Raw genomic sequence first — 21303 nt, forward strand, 5'->3', positions numbered from 1 at the left:
TATTTGCCTTGCAATGTCAATAAAAGTCACATCACATTGAATGTCAATAATTATTTACTTTTTTAATGGATTTTAACGTATAAAAAGTACGTATAAAAAGTATGAATATAAAAAGTTTGATGAACGTTTTACGTTGGTATTATAATATGTAGTGGAATTAAATGAAATGTATTACGATTTTGCCTCTTTATCATCACTTCGATGAATTGGATGACATGTGAATATTTTTAAATAGCTATACTGCATGTTTTCCTCACAGACTTATAATGAAGTACATGCCGCAAGTACAGTGATTTGTACCGTACCTACGTCAGCGAACATGCCCAACTATGAACAAATAAAACGCGACTTCAGTAGAATGTTTTTGTAGTAGACACAGAACATTGACTTGATAAACTTCCCCTGCCTCTTGATAAACTTCCCCTGCCTTAAATATTTTTGTAACACTTTTTTTATAAAATCCTTTTTTAAACATACAGATACGTCTGCTTGCGATATTCCAAATTTTATACTACAATCAAGATAAACAAAAAAGACAATACACCCTGAAAGTTTCATGTAGGCTGCTCTATAATAAAGAACTATTCATTGCAAATTATAAAAATAAATTGGATCAAAAGTGTACAGATTACGTTCAATATTTGTACAAGATCGGTGGCACGCGGCGTCTAGGTAGCCGATATAAGTCTGTGGTTGTATGTACGTCTTGTCGTTGAACTAGTATGTACTTATCGATAACAGGATTGTCGATATTTTTATTGTGGCAAGCACTAAGCAAATGTTGTTCCTGCTAGAAAAATATCTAGGTGTAGTTCTTATACATCAATTTGTATAATTTACCACCATAATTTTTTGATGAATTTTTAAAAACTGCCCCTTTTCTTCATATATTACCGGTGACGCACGCTCGCGACGTCATTATTAAAAGGCTAGATGAGACGACGTACTAATAGAAACCAATACTTGCTTTAAAATTAATAGAGAAAAAAAAAGCTTATAATATCTCTGTTTACGACATTTACTTTTGTGTGACAGTAAACAACAGCTGTTGCCAGGTAGGTTATAAAGTTTAATATTCTAGATAAACATCAAAAATAATGACAAAAGACTATAAACTATAACTACTAGAATTAAAGTTGAATTTTACTAACGTACAGTCACCTGCATTAATTTGTTACACAACGAAGGCCGCAAATATATCTTATTTGTAGAGCCATAAGAGCGTGTCACATATTTTTGCGGCCTTCGAAGAGTAACATATTATTGCAGGTGACTGTACGTATCTATGTATTTTGACTGATTCTATTTGAATTTGACAGAAGCCCACTTAAAATTGTGTATGAAATTACAAGCAAATATCAGCCTTAATGAATGAAGTATTGGATCCGTGATGTTGGACAACAAAAAGTCTTATGCTTATTTTAAAAACTGAACTGATGAATGAACTCTAAGTACTAGGAATAAAGTAGAATTTTGCTAATGCTGTAATGATGTAATCTAAAGACAGCCCAAAAAATTTGGGACGATAGAATAAATAGCACAATCGGATTAGCACTAACCTCAAAATCCCTTCCAAAGATATGAAATTTGGTACACCCCAGGCCAAAAGTATGGAAACAACGTTCTTTTCTTTAATATCTCATGTTTCTATCTTTGTTGTATATATTTGTAAACTAAGACATTAGGCAAACCCAAAAGATTAAAAATACACGCTTAATATCAAAACATCCTAAAATATTCTCAAAAAGCTAAAAAAATTAACTTTACATAATTATCACCCTCACCCTTCACTTATCAATTGTCCCCCTCTAATTACATGACAAAATGTTGAATTGGCAACTATCACATCCAGAGTAATTTACTTTTAAAATGTTCTATTATTATTTTTACCAAATTGTCAATAAGTAGTATAAAATCCATCGCTTAAAAGATCACATTTTTCTATTGAAATGCAAGCTTGTTTCCATACTTTTGGCCTGGGGTGTATGTATGTTAATTAAAGGTCTCTTTTTCATGTCCACACTATTTGACATTTAGGGACCTCGAGGAATCTTGGAAAATGTGTACCATCCTGGAGAATTTTGCGTTTTACTCTAAATCTACGTTCTCTGTGTAAGGCAACATTAAAGCTTATTAAATTCTTCACAAAAAAGTCCTAGATATCTTTGCGGAAAAAATACATCTTGTTATAGAAAATAATTGCTGAATCCAGATTTAGCGCTTATACCCTTTCAGGGGATATTCTCTTAATAGGAAACATGTAGGAATATGAATTCCACTTTTGTCTATACATTTATACCCCAATATCAACATTTCACTCGACTGCGACTTAAACAGAAAGTAGGGTTATGGATTTAAATACTGATAAGTAGTACATCCTGTAGCTTAGGATACTGAACGGATTTTTAAAAATGACATACCGGTAGATTCCTCTTGCCCTTCACAACCTGTTTACACTTGTTTTATTAAAGAAAAATCAATACAGCCGCCTTAAGAGGACGCCGAATATTAAATCATATTCTTACTTCTAGCGCCTAAACTATTGAGTGGATTTTAATAAAATAGACCAGATAATAGATTAGATAGTAGATCCATAATTGGTACACAAGTGCTATGCAATACAAATTTAGTATAATAAACGGAGGAAAAAATGTTTAGGCTAAAAAATGTGATAGCAAAAACAGATTTTAGGGTCTTAAATGGGGTTTAAAGAATAGTGACAGTAATGAAATTTGACACCTACAATTTCAGGGATCCCTGTTTGCGTGTCATAAAATTGGAGCTTCGGGGACCACGGGGATCAAACGCCATCTTGAAAAGTATGTCTTTTTTGGTTTTTCTGTTTTTCTCGGAATATCTGGGTTTAATGTGAATACTGTGTATGGCGAAACAAAAGCTTATTAAGATGTAAATTTTGATAATGGCGCCCGCTAATGAAAGAAGGGAGGGGGGGGATTGTTTTTTATTCTTACTATAGCAATATGGGTACCAAATGAAAGCTAGTGAAAAGACCATTTCAAAAATATCTGTAACCAGTCTGGTTTTTGTTTCTTTTAATAATAGTTACAGTTTAATGTAACAGAATATTATACTTTTTTTCAACTTGATGTACTTTTCTTATTTTTGGTTATATCTGGTTAATTGTTTATTAACATTATATAGAGGATATTCACAGTCACTTTGTTTATATTTTGGAATGATCCATTCAGTCATTTTCAATTTAGAGCAGTTCAAGGTCAACTGTGGATTGTGAAATTTTTGAACGTTTTCTAATAATTTGTTAGACGAAGTAGTGAAAATCTTACGTATGTTATGTATTTGTGATCTACTCACAAAGCATTTTCATTTGATACCCCACATGGTTAAAAAAAAGTAAAAAACTGTACTGCCGACTTTTTGACGTCACAGCAACTACCCCCACCACTTTCGCGCTTGTCATCTCATATATTTGTGTTCAGGACATCACACTGAATGCATTGATACCAAATATGTCCATGTCTGCGACGCCATGAGCGAAAATCGATTTCCAGAAGACTTCTAGACCAAAAACCGCCGCACTATTTTAAAGTCGTAAACATTTTTCCTCCAATTATTTTAGTAAATTTGTATTGCATAGCACTCGTTTACCAATTATGGATCTACTGATATCTATTTTATTGAAAGCCACTCAATAGTTTAGGCGCTAGAAGTAAAAATATTATTAAATATTCAGCGCCCTCTCAAGGTGGCTGTATTGATTTTTCTTTGATAAAACAAGTGTAAACAGGTTGTGAAGGGCAAGAGGAATCTACCGATATGTCATATTAAAAAATCCGTCCCGTATCCTGAGCTACAGGGTGTACTGATCAGTGTTGGCCGAACGTTAATGCCATTTACCATTAAAAATTTACCATTGAAAAGGTTAATGGCCATTAACCATTGACGGAAAATGAATTAGTAATGGCCATTAACATCAATGGCCATTAATATAAATTTATTTCAAACCATTGACAATTAAAACGAACTAATGGTTAATGGCTTCACAAACCATTAACAATTAAATCAATTTTTTTCCTCCTTATGAACCCTGGCAGTACCTAATGGAACTTAGGTTTGGTGCAGCATAGGCACGCGCTGTTTTGTTCATCCGACTGGTCTTGATGAGCACTTAGGAGAGCAGTATACCCTTTGATAGAGCTGATGCTGAACCCTGGCAGTACCTAGTGGATCTAAGGTTTGGTGCAACATAGGCTCACGCTGTTTTAGTCATCCGACAGGTTTGGTTGACAGTTTTTGTCATTTTCAGTGAAAATTATCTTTTTGGGATAGAATTTAGCACCAAGTATCATTGTTAAGTGTAGATTTATACTATCTGTCAAAAGTGACATTTTGTGACATTTTTGACAGTTTTGGATCCCAGATCTAAACGGCTTGTCCAATTTTGATAGGACCTTCAACATTAGTCATGGGATGGAAAATGTAGTTTGACACATCTGTCAAAATTGACAGTTTGACAGTTTTTATCATTCTTAGTGAACATTAACATGTTTTGTTAAAGTTTGGTACTAAGTGACATAGTTTAGTGTTGTTTGACATATCAGTCAAATTTGACAGATTGACAGTTTTTGTCATTTTCAGTGAAAATTATCTTTTTGGGATAGAATTTAGCACCCAGTGACATTGTTAAGTGTAGATTTATACTATCTGTCAATATTGACAGTTTGTGACATTTTGACAGTTTTGGATCCCAAATCGAAACGACATCCGATTTTGATAGGACCTTCAACATTAGTCATGAGATGGAAAATGTAGTTTGACACATCTGTCAAAACTGTCAAAAATGACAGTTTTTCTTTTTTAGTGAAAATTAACATGGTTTGTTTGCTAAATTATATCCCAAAAAGATAATTTTTTACTAAAAATTACCAAACTGTCAAACTGTCAATTGTGACAGTTTTGACAGATGTGTCAAACTACATTTTCCATCCCATGACTAATGTTGAAGGTCCTATCAAAATTGGACAAGCCGTTTCGATCTGGGATCCAAAACTGTCAAAAATGTCACAAAATGTCAATTTTGACAGATAGTATAAATCTATACTTAACAATGTTACTTGGTGCTAAATTCTATTCTATCTCAAAAAGATAATTTTCACTGAAACTGTCAATCTGTCAAATTTGACTGATATGTCAACCAAACCTTAGTTCCACTAGGTAAACCAGGGTTCAGCATCACCTCTATCATGGGTACTGCTCTCCGAAGTGCTCATCATGACGATTCAAATGACCAAAACCGCGTATGTCTATGTTGCACCAAACCTGAATTCCACTAGGTAGTAGGTACTGCTACTACTGCCAGGGTTCAGTCAGGGTCATTTTGCTGTCTCATTTTAAAATATCACGAATTTAATTTTATTAAACGTTAATGCAATTGAGAGTAATTCTAATTAATTTTTTGAAACTTTAATGGCCATTAACGTCTCAAAAATTTAATTCGAATTAACTTTAATGCAATTGGTGCGTAACGCAATTGGTTAATGGCGGAACTAATGGTTAATGCAATTGATCAATGGTTAATTAAAATTAACAATTACGGCCAACACTGGTACTGATTATCAGTATTTAAACCCATAATCCTTCTTTCAGTTCAAGTCGCAGTCGAGTAAAATGTTGATATTGGGGTATAACGTGTACAAATGTATAGACAAAAGTGGAATTCATATTCCTACAAGTTTCCTATTAAGAGAATATCCCCTGAAAGGGTATAAGCGCTAAATATGGATTCAGCAATTATTTTATATAACAAGATGTATTTTTTTGTGTAGAATTTAATAAGCTTTAATGTTGCCTCACACCATATTTTCACAGAGAATAAATCGCAAATTTCTCCAGGATGGTACACATTTTCCAAGATGGCTGCGATTCCTCGAGGTCCCCAAATGTCAAATGGTGTGGACATGAAAAAGAGACCTTTAATTAACATACATACCAAATTTCATAACTTTGGAAGAGATTTCGAAGTTAGTGCTAATCCGATTGTGCTAAAAACTTTAACTTTAAAAACAAGAAACGACAACTAATTTAATGTAATGTACACTCAATATGGTTCATTATGGTATTTCTGGTTTATGCAATATGGTGCCCGTAGCGCAAAGAATATACCAACATTGAAATTGCACTACACTGATACTAAGAATTCTTAAAAGAAAACCAAGTCGTTTTTCTAATGAAACAATTTATAGGTATTTATAGCCAAGTGTTAGCACCAAAGCAACTATACATCTGGCAAGTATGTAAGTATGTATTGGTAGACATATATACTCAAAACTGGAATTCAAGACCATAAAATCTACGACAGATACGTCACTGTCAAAAGTGTCAAAGTCACTTATGTCACTGTCAAGTAAACATTTCAGGTTTCGCCAAACTTTTTGCAATATGCTTCTTTATATTGGCTTCATCACTATTGATAAATTTTAAATGTTATTGTATGAGAAGTTTCATAGTTCACTGCCGAGTGACCTTGGCCAGTCCGTCGACTGTGGTTGGTGAAACCGGCCCTTACTCGAATAAAAAGTTAATCGATTAATGCCCATCTCTGCTACGTAACTTCGGATCATTATTTTTCTCTATTTTTCCATATAATATATCTTTGTATATCGACCCGCCCCGGCTTTGCACGGGTTACGCAAGACCTTAACAAATTATAGCCTAAACCTACCTCAAGAATCACTCTATTGATAGGTGAAAACCGCATCAAACTCCGCTCAGAAGTTTTCGAGTTTATCGCGAACATACATGTGTATGTGGTTTGTACCAGGGATGTAACGGATGTGGTTTTATCGGAACCGAAAGTGGAACCAGATGTTTTAAATTTAGTTTATCGGAACCAGAAACGGAATCGGATCCGAAAACGGAACTAGAACCGGAACCTGAGTCAGCCAAAAAATAGCCAGTTACGAAAATGCATGTTTAATTAAGCTTCTTTTAAATGTTATATTATGGGAAAATTGTTTATCTTAAATCCGATCACTCTCTAACATTGTGTCACATATATTGTAACTAGCCCTAGCACAGGTCCCGGTCTTTCTGGGCTGTTAGTGTTAATGCACACTATGTCTTTAAACGCTAGTTTAAATCAAAATTTATAATTAGAAATAGTGAAAAGTTTGCTGTACATATTTAATGAAAAAAATAAAAATATAAACTTTTTTTGTTGCCAATCGATCCCATTCCTATCCAGGATCAAAAGGTTGTATGGGACCAAAAAAAATAAACGGATAGAAAAGCCACAAATCGAAGAAAACATTTCCCATACAATTTGTATTAAAATTAACTTTTATTTTTCCCCGTCTATTTTTTTATGCCAATCGATTCCATTCCTATCCAGTATCAATAGTTTCCTACGGATCAACTTACGGTAATATCCTGAAAAGCCACAAATTAAAAAAAAACTTTTTCCATATATTTACTATGGAGAAAACGTGAAATTTTATTTTCCCCTCACTAGCTCGGAAAGTTGTCTTTTATCCTTCAATACAAGCGGGGAAAAACGCGTTTTATCCACTAGTGGGGAAAGTAATTTGACCTTGGATGGAGCGTGTTTAAGTAGCTTGACAGATAACAAAACGTAAATCGTTTATGATAATGATTCGTTCGATATTAATTTTCATTTAATAAATGGTTTGAGAATCTAATAAAAATTACTAAATTTAGCTTTATTTAATGATTTTAAGTCATAAACCTCAAAATTCCATAAGAAACGTTTGTTTTTTTTATAATGATGTTAAATATAATTCTGAACGCACAAGTTGAGTCGATGCAATTTCAAAACGCATCGTTGACATTTCATACGTCAGAAATGTCAACATTGTCAACAATTTTTTTACAAAAAATCTTTTCTCACCGACTCGCGTAAAAATACACAACTTCCAGAGTTTTCTGTTATAATATCGTAAAGAAATGAGTGATTCCAGTGATAAAGATGATCTAACGCCTGTGGATGTTGCATTTTCCTCGCTATAGTGAGGTGAAAAGTTTTGTGTTATACACGGGCGCAAATGTATTTTACTTCTCGTGTGTTGAAACACTCGCTACGCTCAGGATTCTATTTTAGAACCACTCGCTTCGCTCGTGGTTCACCTATAGAATCCTTTTGCTTGCTCGCGTTTCAATTCTACACTCGCGGGTAAAATACAACTTTGCACCCTTGTATAACAAATAACTATTACAGTATTCTATCTCGCCAATCAGTCCCGTTACATTTAAGGACCAGAATACTATATGAAGACATTAATGTAAGACTATATATATATAGCACCGTGTGAAGCTGCTTTTTAGGGTTCCGTACCCAAAAGGTAAAAACGGGACCCTATTACTAAGACTCCACTGTCCGTTTGTCTGTCACCAGGCTGTATCTCATGGACCTTGATAGCTAGGCAGTTGAAATTTTCACAGATGATGTATTTCTGTTGCCGCTATAACAACAAATACTAAAAAGTACGGAACCCTCGGTGGGCGAGTCCGACTCGCACTTGTCCGGTTTTTATTTTCCTCTTTCCGTTTAAATCGCTGACCACGAGCCATGAGAAAACTATGGTATACAAGGATGCCGGTAGATTTCAGTGAAAACAAATAGGTGTTTGTGGGGTATGTAGGTACCTATTTGGAAAATGTTGCTGGCGCCGAGAGGCGCGCCAGCGGTGGGGCAGTCGACGGGCGCCACGGCCAGCACGCCCGCCAGCGGCAGGCGGTGCGCCGCAGCCTTCGCGCCGCACCGCGACCACGTCAGCTCGCCGCTGCAAACACAACACCATGATGTACTAGTAGATTGTGTCACAAGGGAGCAAAATGACATATTTACGGCGAGGGCGTACAATTGAATCCTAAACGAAGCGAAGGATTCTATAATAGAATCCTGAGCGTAGCGAGGGATTCTAACATAGAATCCTGAGCGTATTAGCACAATGTCAAAACTTCAGCGTAGGAAAATGTTAATTAAAAATTGGAATTGTCTCAACTGACTCCACAAGACAGGCCTAGCCTAGTGTGGAGATCATAGGTTAATAAATCAATGTAAAATTTTTTGGTAAATAAACTATTTTTTTTTTTTTTTTTTTATAACGCCCAAGGTGAAAATAATTTTGCTACCATGTGACACATACTGCTTTTCACATCGCTATGAGGAAATTACATACTAACATTAGGTTTCAAAACATTATTATTTTAAGCAAAGATCGATACAGACAAAGTGCTAAAAATATGTGTACACGACCTTAGTATAGGTACATACTTCTGGCACTTTGTCCGTATCGATATTTTCAGACGTGACTGTAGTGACAAATTAAAAGTACCTACAGCTCATAATTATGTACCTAATATCTTTTCAAAAACAGCAGCAAACAACTAAAATGATACAATGAAAATCAAGTACATTATTTTTGTAGATTTTTCTGATAACAAATTAGCTCTTACCCCTTTGAACCAAATCTTCGGAAGAACACTATGAAGACTGATATCACTTATATTTATTATTATTAGTGTCGTTACCGGGATGCTGCTTAAAACATCTGACACAGATGAAAAGGCCTATTATTATTGATTTAAACTAAGTATTTACAAATTTATACAGAATACAGAACCGCATAATGCTTTGTGAAATATTTGTAAAAAAATTTTTAAATATAAACTTTTTAAATTGCATAGACAAGTATGGCTGCGTTTAAGGAGACCTAAAATGTCAAAATGAAAATTAAATTATTAAACTAAAGTTTTTTTACGTTTCTTTGTAAATATTACGCTAATTAATTAATTTACTTAATTTAAATATGATATTAATTAATTTAAAATACGTTAATTACATAATTACATTTTTTGTTTACAATTACAACAAAATATTATTTAAGTTAGAAAAAATGTATGCACGTAATCGATTATAAAGAAATTGTAATCGATTATCTGCATACTAATTTCATATGTCTTTGTGTCAATATTTCACACTGGCAACAAAATGTCCTTGAACAGAAAAGTGCCACTTTGATCCCTCCTAGCAGGGAAGAAAAGTTCCCTTTTCGAATAGGTGATGTGAAAAATATTATACAATACATGCACGAAGCACTTGCACTTGCCAACCGTGACCAGGGTTGCATAACATTGTCAAACTTGTAATACGATACTCGCAAACAAATACTTCATAATGGGTAGACGCTCCGACTGTAAACAGTCTGTCAAGCGCTTGCTCCTTATTTGTTCACAATTAAACTTAACTTCTCTGCGCCTTTACTGACAGTAGTGGCAAATAATCTATCATATTTTTCAGATACATTTTCATATTATTTTTTGGTAATTTTTCAAAAACGGCTCTAGCGATTTCGATGAAATTTACAATACTGGGGCGTATGAAAACGACAATTCGATCAAACTAGGGTACATTTTTAAAATAATTAGTTTGCCTGAGTTTTCGCTGTAGCCCGGTGGGTATTAAATTGTAAAGTAAAGGTTCGATTTCATTTTTAAGCCAAAGGCTAACGAGAGCGAAAAATCGATTTATCTAGGTTTTATTGTTCGTAAGATTCGCTTTTGAGTGTTTTCAAATAAAATCAATATTTATAAAAAAACATTAAGAGGCCAGAGAGAGGAAAACATAAACAAGAAGAGGTGTCGATTTTAGTCGCAAAAATGTAAAATTGATAGATTTAGTCTGTGAAATTGTACACCTTTTGTTACCTAATTGAAATAACAAGTACTGGTTTCTATTAGCACGTCTTCTTATCTTGCCTTTTATCAGATAATTTTTTTGAAAACAGACACTAAATTAGTAATGTTTTTTTTTCTGATGGACGTTTAGGTAAACGCGCGTAAAGCACTGATTTTGTCGCTCTTATTTGTAAATTTCGTAAAGTTTGGACTGCTAAAAATGGTAAATTTGTATTACACGTATTCTGTACTTGACGTTTATCAGACTACATTTTTATTATTATGACTTTGAAGTAGTGTAACCTTAACCTTAATGAGATTACATTTTTGTTATATGACTTAAAGTCCGAGGAAATGAAAGTTAAACGAATTCAATTTTCTCCAGAAATTACTTCAAAACAAGTGACAATTTCTCTGAAAATGACAGAAAATCGACTTAATTTCAACGTAATTTTAATACTTAAACAATCTACAACATTTGCTGAAACTATTCTTATACATCAATTTGTATAATTTACCACCATAATTTTTTGATGAATTTTTAAAAACTGCCTCTTCTCATATATTACCGGTCACGCACGCTCGCGACCTCATTATTAAAAGGCAAGATGAGAAGACGTGCTAATAGAAACCAATACTTGTTATTTAGATATTACGTAACAAAACGTGTATAATTTCAACGACTAAATCTATCAATTTTAAATTTTTGCTTCAAAATCGACACCGGCCTCTTAATTGGTGTGTGTGAAGTCCCCAATCTGCATTGTGCTAACGTGGCTGCCTATGTTGCCATGCCACGTGCAGCGGAACGTAAGTATATACGGGATGGCTAAAAAATAAGTGCATTCCCGTTGCCAGGGAGGTTTGGGATTATACTGAGCAACTTTTACTATGGCCCAAACACGAAATCGCGAAAAAAAAATTACAGACAGCCAATTTTTCTCCCCTCACTAGCTCGGAAAGCCGTCTTTTATCCTTTAAAACAAGCGGGGAATAACGCATTTTATCCACTAGTGGGGAAAGTAATAATAATAAATAAAAAACCTTGGATGGAGCGTGTTTAAGTAGCTTTTGACAGATAACAAAACGTAAAACGCTCATAATAATGGTTCGTTCGATCCATAAGAAACACTTGTTTTTTTTTTTAAATGATGTTGAATGTAAATTTGAACGCACAAGTTGAGTCGATGCAATTTCAAAACGCATCGTCAGAAATGTCTACAAAAATTTTCTCACCGACTCCGACACGTAAAAATACACAACTTCCAGTTTTCTGTTATAATATCGTATTATCGTAAAAAAAATGAGTGATTCCAGTGATGAAGATGATCTATCGCCTGTGGATGTTGCACTTTCCTAAAGTGAGTTGCTATAGTGAGGGGAAAAGTTTTGTGTTGCAGAAGGGTGCAAATGTATTTTACTTCTCGTGTTAAAACACTTGCTACGCTCAGAATTCTATAGTTGAACCACTCGCTTCGCTCGTGGTTCAACTATAGAATACTTTCTCTTGCTCGTGTTTCAATTTCGCACTCGCGGGTAAAATACAACTTTGCACCCTTGTATAACAAATAACTATTATTTATTGTATATTATGTCTTTCCCATCACGGAACAGGGGTGATCCGGACCTTTGGGAGGCGTGCGCGGAGCCGAAGCCAACACGTAGAAGCCCTTTCGAACGGATGCTGTCCTTGGTCGTGTCATGGGACGCATGCAGAGACAGCACCCGCCAGGATGTAAAGAATATTGGAAGTTGATGGAATCTAAAATGAAGTAGGCTATTGGGTGAAAGCGATGGACTAAGTACTGGCTATGGGATAAAAAACCGGACTCCTGCCTAATATTATTATTTATGTATTATTATTATAACTTACAAATGTAAAGGCGAAGTAAATCAGTCATATGAAGCTCGAGGCTGTTGGGCTTAGCCACAGAGGACGGACAGACATGAGCAACTGCTTTATACAGGCCTCGATCATGGCGATGCTTACCATAGATTTTTTGCATGAGTTGATAGGCAGCGCTGTGCTTGTGTGAGTGTAATTTATCGGCACGATAGTATGAAGTATAGCTCGATAGTAGGTCTGACAGCTGATTCGGACGTCGTTGAGTGAATTGGGTACCTGGTGAGGCGGAAGTGGCGCCGCTTGGCGTGCGCCTGCGCCGCGCGCGCCCAGCGCCGCCGCGGCGACCCCACGCCGCCGCGCACGCCCTCCGACCGCTTGATCATCGTCCTACGAACACAAACCCGCAACGCTGTAGCAAGCCCGCAAACGAACACAAACTCACACAACACATTTCACCTCTACGTTTACACAATATAACACAACACCTCTATCTACGCCAGTACACCACTCACCCCGGTCCCAGAACCTTAGGTACAAATTCAATGTTTAAATGGTTATTTTTGGGTCCATTCAAGATTTGTATAAGTACTATAAGTATTTATTTCGGAACACTAGTGTGTGTATCGTAGATACACAAATAAATATTTACGATTATAGGATCAACAGGGAATATTAAAACCATAGGTTTATAAAGGAAATTAATACACCGATGTCACGAACTGCAGTAAAATTAAAGCAAAGGAAAGTGAAATACTTCTTGGAATTGTAAGGTTAGCTGGGGCAAATGCACCTACGTAAAAATACAAGTAGAGAGTACGAGCTAGCGACTCTTCTCGCGAGGGAATGTATACCCACTGCAGCGCCCCCCTATTGAGCGCGGAAAGAGCATCCCTAGTGTTTCTGTCCCAATCCTCTACTTAAGCGCGACACCTCCCCCCCCCCTCTACCTCATCTTCCGTTTTAGTTCAAAAAATACCTACACTTCGCTTTACTTAATTACTGGCTTGTCCAAACTGAAATTTTAAGCTACCCAGAAAAAAAAACCTGACTCGATGATCATTTAGGGTTCCGTAGCCAAATGCCAAAAAACGGAACCCTTATAGATTCGTCATGTCTTCTGTTTGTCTATCTGTCCGTCCGTATGTCACAGCCACTTTTCTCTGAAACTATAAGAACTATACTGTTGAAACTTTGTAAGTAGATGTATTCTGTGAACCGCATTAAGATTTTCACACAAAAATAAAAAAAAAAAACAAAAAAGGGCTCCCCATACTTGGAACTGAAAATCTTTTTTTTTTTTCATCAAACCCATACGTGTGTGGGGTATCTATGGATAGGTCTTCGAAAATGATATTGAGGTTTCTAATATCATTTTTTTCTAAACGAATAGTTTGGGCGAGACACTCCCAAAGTGGTAAAATGTGTCCCCCCCCCCCTGTAACTTCTAAAATAAGAGAATGATAAAACTGAAAAAAAAAATATGATGTACATTTCCATGCAAACTTCTACCGAAAATTGGTTTGAACGAGATCTGGTAAGTAGTTTTTTTTAATACGTCATAAATCGTAAACCGCAATTTACTATTCACTCACGTTTCGCATAAAAAATACATTGTTAAAATTATGTAATGTACGGAACCCTCGGTGCGCGAGTCCGACTCGCACTTGGCCGGTTTTTTATTTCAAATTTTCCTGACCAAAAATGCTTACATTATACCTATATAACATATCACATTCCGGTGCCCATGACCGGCGACGGAATAAAAATAGTCATCGCTCTCCATAGAAAAATGCCTTCCAAAAATGACCCCAGCCACACTGATTCTGACAGCTATCCCTTCTCTATTAATATGTTTAGCTCGAAAAAGTTTAATATATCCAGCTTTTAATTATATCTAATAAATAATTACCCGCTTTAAAAAAAGTTGTGATTGGTCAATATAAGTTTTGATTGGCTATAATAAAAATCCTAGCCGCAAAACCTCTTGCGCGGCGTTACAATATTTTGGCGTTGTCAAACCGTACAAGGATGATACTAACCAAGAGGGAACCAATTCCTATAATTATTATTTTGACGCGTATTTAGTGTTAAGATTACGCATGTCTAAACATTATATTATGAGTATATCGGTACATTCAAAAGTTGAAATATAATATTAATGAGTAGTAAGTATTTTGGAACAGTGTCAGTACATACCTACAGACTTTTATAAAATGCCGGTGGTCAACGTTTATCAATTTTATTTAATAGTACATTACTTCAGAGGCCGTGAAGTATCAGGGGTTGCCGGCCGAATAGAATAGACGGCAAAACGTAGTGAGGCCGTATAGTTATGAGGCCGGCAACCCCTTTTTACGCCGAGGTATGTATAGTGCTTTTCTCCAACATTCAATGAAGTAATAATACAAACATGATGATGATGATGATTGTTTCATGTAGTAATGTGATAGGTTATTCACGGTTGAGGAGATACCCTATAAAGTTTTTTTTTGTTTTTTTGGTTTTGATTTTAATATAAATTAAGGGTCTAGGAGATACAGTCCTATAAAGATTTCTTTTTGCGTTTTTAGGGTTCCGTACCCAAAGGGTAAAAACGGGACCCTATTACTAAGACTCTGCTGTCCGTCTGTCTGTCTGTCACCAGGCTGTATCTCATGAACCGTGATAGCTAGACAGTTGACATTTTCACAGATAATGTATTTCTGTTGCCGCTATAACAACAAATACTAAAAAGTACGGAACCCTCGGTGCTCGAGTCCGACTCGCACTTGGCCGGTTTTTTTTTTAAATATAAAGTAGGGTTGCTTACGGGGGAACGAAAATTTGATTATTTTTGAGCTACGACTGAAAAAAAAAATTCAGTTGTTTAGCCTGTTCGCATGAACACAGACGCCATGTTTACATTAAAATAAAATAAAACCGGCCAAGTGCGAGTCGGACTCGCGTTCCAAGGGTTCCGTACATTACACAATTGAAACAATGTATTTTTTATGTGAAATGTCTTTAAAAAACCCATAGGGCTCGGGTCAAAAACTAAGTAATTAAGTCCGACTCACGCTTGACTGCACATTTCTAATAGGTTTTCCGGTGATCTATAGGTAAAGATCTATTTTGTATATTTTTTTTCAAAATTTTTGATCCAGTAGTTTCGGAGATAAAGGGGGGAATGGTCATTTTTTAACCGACTTCAAGATTTCAAAGGAGGAGGTTCTCAATTCGGTTGTATGTTTTTTTTGTTTTTGGTTTTTTTTTTCTTTTTTTAATGTGTTACTCCATAACTCCGTTATTTCTGGACCGATTTTGAAAATTCTTTTTTTGATTATAAGTATATACATACAGCTTGGTCCCGTTTTTGTCAAAAAGCAATTCTGATGATGAGATCCATGAGGAATCGAGGGAACTCCTCAAATGTGAAAGGCATACATATAGTGACTTTTGTATTTTTATCAACAAATCCAGCATTTCCATTTTAAAAAGTGACATTTGATGAAGTGGAACTGCTGATGATGAACAGAATGGAACTCTTTAGTGACGCATAGTTTACGTTTGGCGATTTGTCCTCTTCTTTATGTTTGTTAAGCAACTTAAGTTTTTAAGACATATTTTTGTCAAGCTCGAGTTCTGATGATGAGACCCACGAGGAACCGAGGGAACTCATCAAGTGTGAAAGGCATACATATAGTGATTTTTGTATTTTCATCAACAAATCCAGCATTTACATTAAAAAAAGTGACATTTGATGAAGTGGAACTGCTGATGATGATCAGAATGGAACTCTTTAATGACGCATAGTTTACGTTTGGCGATTTGTCCTCTTCTTTATGTTTGTTAAGCAACTTAAGTTTTTAAGACATATTTTTGAACTGCGATTCTCACAGAACAGACCTACATAACTAGATAGTCTAATTTATATATGCAGTTATAGACAAATGTAATTTTTGTATTACGGGGGTGGCTTAGTGCACTGCTAAAACTCCCAGGTTAAATAAAGAATAAAAAAAAAAGGTTAGGTTAGGTTAGAGCTGTGACCGTTACAGAAACGAAATGCTATCAGAAAAGTAGGTTAGGTTAGGTTAGAACTGCGACCCTTACAGAAACGAAATGCTACTAGAAAAGTGGGTGGTTTTACCTCCTTTTCAATATGATTAGGCAAAAAATGCCGTCTTTTTCATTTCATTGTCTAGAATCTAAGAGTGCACCATCAAAAATAAGTGAACTTTCAGCGGCATACCCCATTGAAGTCGTTTTTTTTTTCTTAAAAATTATTGCCTATTTTCTTGAATAACTTCTAAACTATTTATCTTATAATTATACAAAAAATATATTTGAGATTCTCACAATGAGCTCTTTAATTTCATATGTAACACGATATAGTTTGACAAACTTTATTTTTTAATTTTCTTATTTACCCCCCAAAAGTGGCCCCAGTGTTTAAAACTAATATGTTTACGTTACATGTCCATCTTTGGGTCACAAACTTACATATGTGTACCAAATTTCAACTAAATTGGTTCAGTAGTTTCGGAGAAAATAGGATGTGACGGACAGACAGACAGACGCACGAGTGATCCTATAAGGGTTCCGTTTTTTCTTTTTGAGGTACGGAACCCTAAAAATAAATTTCTTCCCGGCCTAGGCCTTCAATTTCATATGAAATTCCTTTACAGTTCTCTCGAGTTGCTTCGCCCGAAACGTGATACTTTGAAGCCTGTGTGTGACGCACATAAGGACGATATTTTATTGCATGTTTGAGAAAAACACTTTTACAGTACATATGGTGCTACTTTCTCGCACTAGTGCGTCAAATAGCACTTTTCGTGCATATGTCGAAAGTTTAAAGGGCCGTATTTAATGTAAAACGTTGTACGATACACGTGCGAATAGGTAATTCGCAACTCGTGTCGATTTAAAATACTCCCTGCGGTCGTGTTTTAATTTATCGCCACTCGTTTCGAATTTCCTCTTTTCTGCACTTGTATCGTAAATAACTACTAGGTAGGTACCTAGGTACGAGTAGCGATAAAATGATATACAAAATCGTCACTAATCCGTGGCACCTGGGGCCGATTGCACAACAGCTTGTAACTACCTAATAATATTAGCGGAATTCTCTTTTTAATACAGTTGCTCAAAAAGTGCTACTTTACGTAGCTATTTAGCGTGCGGAAAGTTGGTTTATGCGAACTAGTGCTTTTCACTTATCCAATTTTTTTAAATTTATACTTGTTCCAATTCATAATTACTTATTGAAGAGTGTTAATTTCCTTTAAACGTCGTAATCTACACAAAAACCTACTGTTAATGTAAGAATACGAAAAATATACATATTTCATATTTTATTACTTACCTCTTCATCATTATAACTCGTTTATTTTTTAATATTGAATATCGAAAAACTGTTCCTAATAAGTTGTCTGAATGGAACGGAATAGCTATGGAAGGTAGAGGTCGGAATAGTTGCCGACGCCTGTCAAAGAAGAGGCTTTTTTCTTACTGCAAGCATGTTTTAAGTCTCCAAATACAACATTCGATATTGTTTTTTAATGTGGGACCACCTTGGAGGTAGTTCCTTTCGAACAAAAAAAGAATTACTCAAATCGGACCACGGGTCTCGGAGTAATCGGTGAACATACATAATAAAAAAATGGCCACAACCGAATACAGAAGTTCCTCCTTCTATGAAATTGAAGTCGGTTAAAAATATAATAATAATAATAATAAAATACTTTATTGTGCACTACAAAGAAAAATACATGTTACAAACAATGACAGGACATAAGTGAGTAGGTAACAACAGGCGGACTTATCGCTAAAAAGCGATCTCTTCCAGACAACCTTCAGATAGCGATTCACTGGCTAGAAATAAGTTAATGGGCAGTGCAAAATAACAAAGGTGTAAAGTTTACAAATCAAATAACTAAGTATAATTAATAACAAACAATGAAAAATAAACTACATAAACTACATATATTATTTAAGCAACAATAATACACTACATAAACCTACACAAAATACATAAATACATAATATAGTATTTTCAAATCGTATATAATTTTAAGATGAACAGTTTAGAAGTTATTCAAGAAAATAGGCAAAAAATGACCATTCTCCCCCCTTATCTCCGAAGCTACTGGGTGAAATTAAAAAAAAAAAAAAAAACACAAAATAGATCTTTACCTATAGATTACAGGAAAACCTATTAGAAATGTGCAGTCAAGCGTAAGTCGGACTTACTTACTTATTTTTGTTCCGACCCCTACGGGATTTTTAAAGACATTTCACATAAAAAATATGTTGTTTAAATTGTCTAATGTACGGAACCCTTGGAACGCGAGTCCGACTCGCACTTGGTCGGTTTTTTAATACCAAAAAGCGTTTATTGTATCTAGTAATGTATGTAATGAATATTGTGAATCATACCCATATCTGTTCCGCGTGAGGCACAAACAAAGAAACATGTAGTTAGAAGGATTGTAGATAGTGTGTAGTAAGGAAGGATGGTATAAAGTGAAGTTAGAAGGGTTGTGTACGATGTGTAGGGTAGTGGGGGGTGCTGGGAGCCGCGTTACTTACCCCTCCTTAAGCAGCACCGGCGACTCCTGGACGCTGCTGCTCTGCGTGTCTGAGCTCGTGGAGATTATCTCCAAGAATTGTTTTATTGCTTGCACCTGCCGGGGAAACCTGCCTTTCAACAATCGTTCGGTAGTGTTTTTGTAAATAAACGAAACCACGTGGCTCAATCAACAGGCCGAAGATATTACCATCATTACAAAGATATCAAACAAAACATAGTAAATTATTACAGCAAGTCACTTGGTTGTGTTCTTCAGTCTCCATCAGTTAATAAAACAAATATTAAACGCAACGTTATCGCGATGCCACTATTATATTGTAGCAGTACCACATCAGAACGAGATTTTACGTAAATTTTTGTTTAAACTTTGTTTTGTGCTTCATTTTACTAGCTGGACTAGCTACTAAAATGAAGCACAAAACTTTCGCATAACGTTTAAGAAACATTAATATATTTTGCAGGGGACTTAATGATATATTAAGGGACCTTTCTGTAAATCTAACAAGGATGCAAATCGAGTTAGACCAACATAAGTCTGCAACGATTTTGATAGCGCACGCAGTGCAAGTGATAACACTTAAACGTCAAACTTCTATGAAATTATAAGGTATAAATAACACTTGCACTGCAGGTGCTATCAAAATCGTTGCAAACGTATCTTGGTTTAACTCTATGAGTTTTGCGGTTGATATCGATTGGAGTACAAAACACCTCTAGTTATTATAATATGTGAAATGCAAAAGTGTGTGTACGTGTCTAGGTGTGCAGAAGCTTCGATAGAGCTCGGCCATGTACTCCTCCTTGCAGACCTGCTGCGCCGAGCGGCTGCTGACCAGGTTGCCCAGCGACTGGATCGTCTTCGAGATCAGCGTCAGCGTCCGGTTCGTTTGCGGGTCCTGCCGTAGACCACCACCACTTATATTAAGCGCGTTCAACTCATTTAAGCACGCGTTGTGACATATTGTACGTGTTAATATCGCTCAACTTCAAGGACGTCAGGGAAGTTTATGACAGTTTATTTTATTTGTGGCTTTCCATACCTTTCTACAGTCAGCAGCAGAAGTTGCTAAGTGGGCGAGGTGTTTTAATTTAAATGATCTTGACGTGACTTTATTGTTAGAGAATAAGAGCGTGTCAAGGTAATTTTGAACACCTCGCGCGCTTAGCAAATTCTGCTGCTGACTGTACCAGAATTTCTGTCGGAATTCAGAAACCCCTCGTATGCGGCCTGTCAAATTTGATCATTGATAAAGTGACCTTGACATTTAAAAACAATAGATTTAAATTCACACCCACGGATCCGTGTCTATGCATACGAGGGGTTAAAAGAACTCACTTAAGGAGGAGGTTTAACATGAAGCATAGGAACCCTTCTGTGATGGAAAGCCACATTTTATCTTAAAGGGTGGCAACTCTCGCGCGCGCTCGGAGCGTACGTTCCGTAGCCGACTGTATAGATTAATTACCCAAAAAAAAATTCCCCAATAGCTTTTGTTCCATTCGCGTTTTTCCCCATTCTGCTTTTTAACCAGGCGTTTATTTTATCAGTAGTTAATTTAATCACACGCGTATGTCCCAGTCGCTTTTTTCCCCAAAGAGTAATATTTCCGAGAACATTTCCATCACTACTTAACTAGACGGGGGCTCCTATTTCTGGGCGGTTTGCCCTTCGGGCATCTGAAGCTACCTAACGAACCTAACCTAACCTACCTATCTGTCGACTTAGTGTGACTATCGTGAAAACATTTCTCTGTGGGGAAAAAAGCGACTGGGATTTACGCGTGTGATTAAATTAACTACTGAATAATTTTTAAGAAAAAAAAACTGACTTCAATGGGGGATGCCGCTGAAAGTTCACTTATTGTTGATGGTGCACTCTTAGATTCCAGACAATTAAATGAAAAAAACGGCATCTTTTGCCTAATAATGTAGAAAAGGAGGTAAAACCACCTACTTTTCTAGTAGCATTTCGTTTCTGTAAGGGTCGCAGTTCTAACCTAACCTAACCTACTTTTCTAATAGCATTTCGTTTCTGTAAGGGTCACAGCTCTAACCTAACCTACTTTTCTGATAGCAGTTCTGTTTTGTAAGAATCGCAGTTCAAAACCCAACCACCCACCTAACCCACTTTTCTAGTAGCATTTCCGGGTCCGGATCAGAGTCCGGGTCCGTGTCCGGCTGTCCGGGTCCAAGTTTGGGTCAGAGTTCT

The 21303-nt window shown here is 35.9% G+C and overlaps 1 protein-coding gene and 1 long non-coding RNA gene across 2 annotated transcripts in view; one reads left to right on the top strand and one right to left on the bottom strand.

Moving 5' to 3' along the window:
• Positions 1-21303, bottom strand: part of LOC134754810 (GTPase-activating protein) — a 172187-nt gene that overhangs the window by 42586 nt on the left and 108298 nt on the right. Inside the window, exons 9-12 of the mRNA XM_063691188.1 lie at positions 19847-19990; positions 19094-19188; positions 12797-12907; positions 8641-8777 (exon numbers count right to left, since the gene is read on the bottom strand). Coding sequence (XP_063547258.1) covers positions 8641-8777; positions 12797-12907; positions 19094-19188; positions 19847-19990 — 487 coding nt within the window. The remainder of the gene's footprint in view (positions 1-8640; positions 8778-12796; positions 12908-19093; positions 19189-19846; positions 19991-21303) is intronic.
• LOC134754980 (uncharacterized) overlaps positions 17368-21303 on the top strand; it is a 543731-nt gene continuing 539795 nt past the window's right edge. Inside the window, exon 1 of the long non-coding RNA XR_010128997.1 lies at positions 17368-17515. This is a non-coding gene — a long non-coding RNA (uncharacterized LOC134754980). The remainder of the gene's footprint in view (positions 17516-21303) is intronic.

The sequence above is a fragment of the Cydia strobilella genome, chromosome Z (assembly GCF_947568885.1).
Source record: "Cydia strobilella chromosome Z, ilCydStro3.1, whole genome shotgun sequence".
NCBI lineage: Eukaryota > Metazoa > Arthropoda > Insecta > Lepidoptera > Tortricidae > Cydia > Cydia strobilella.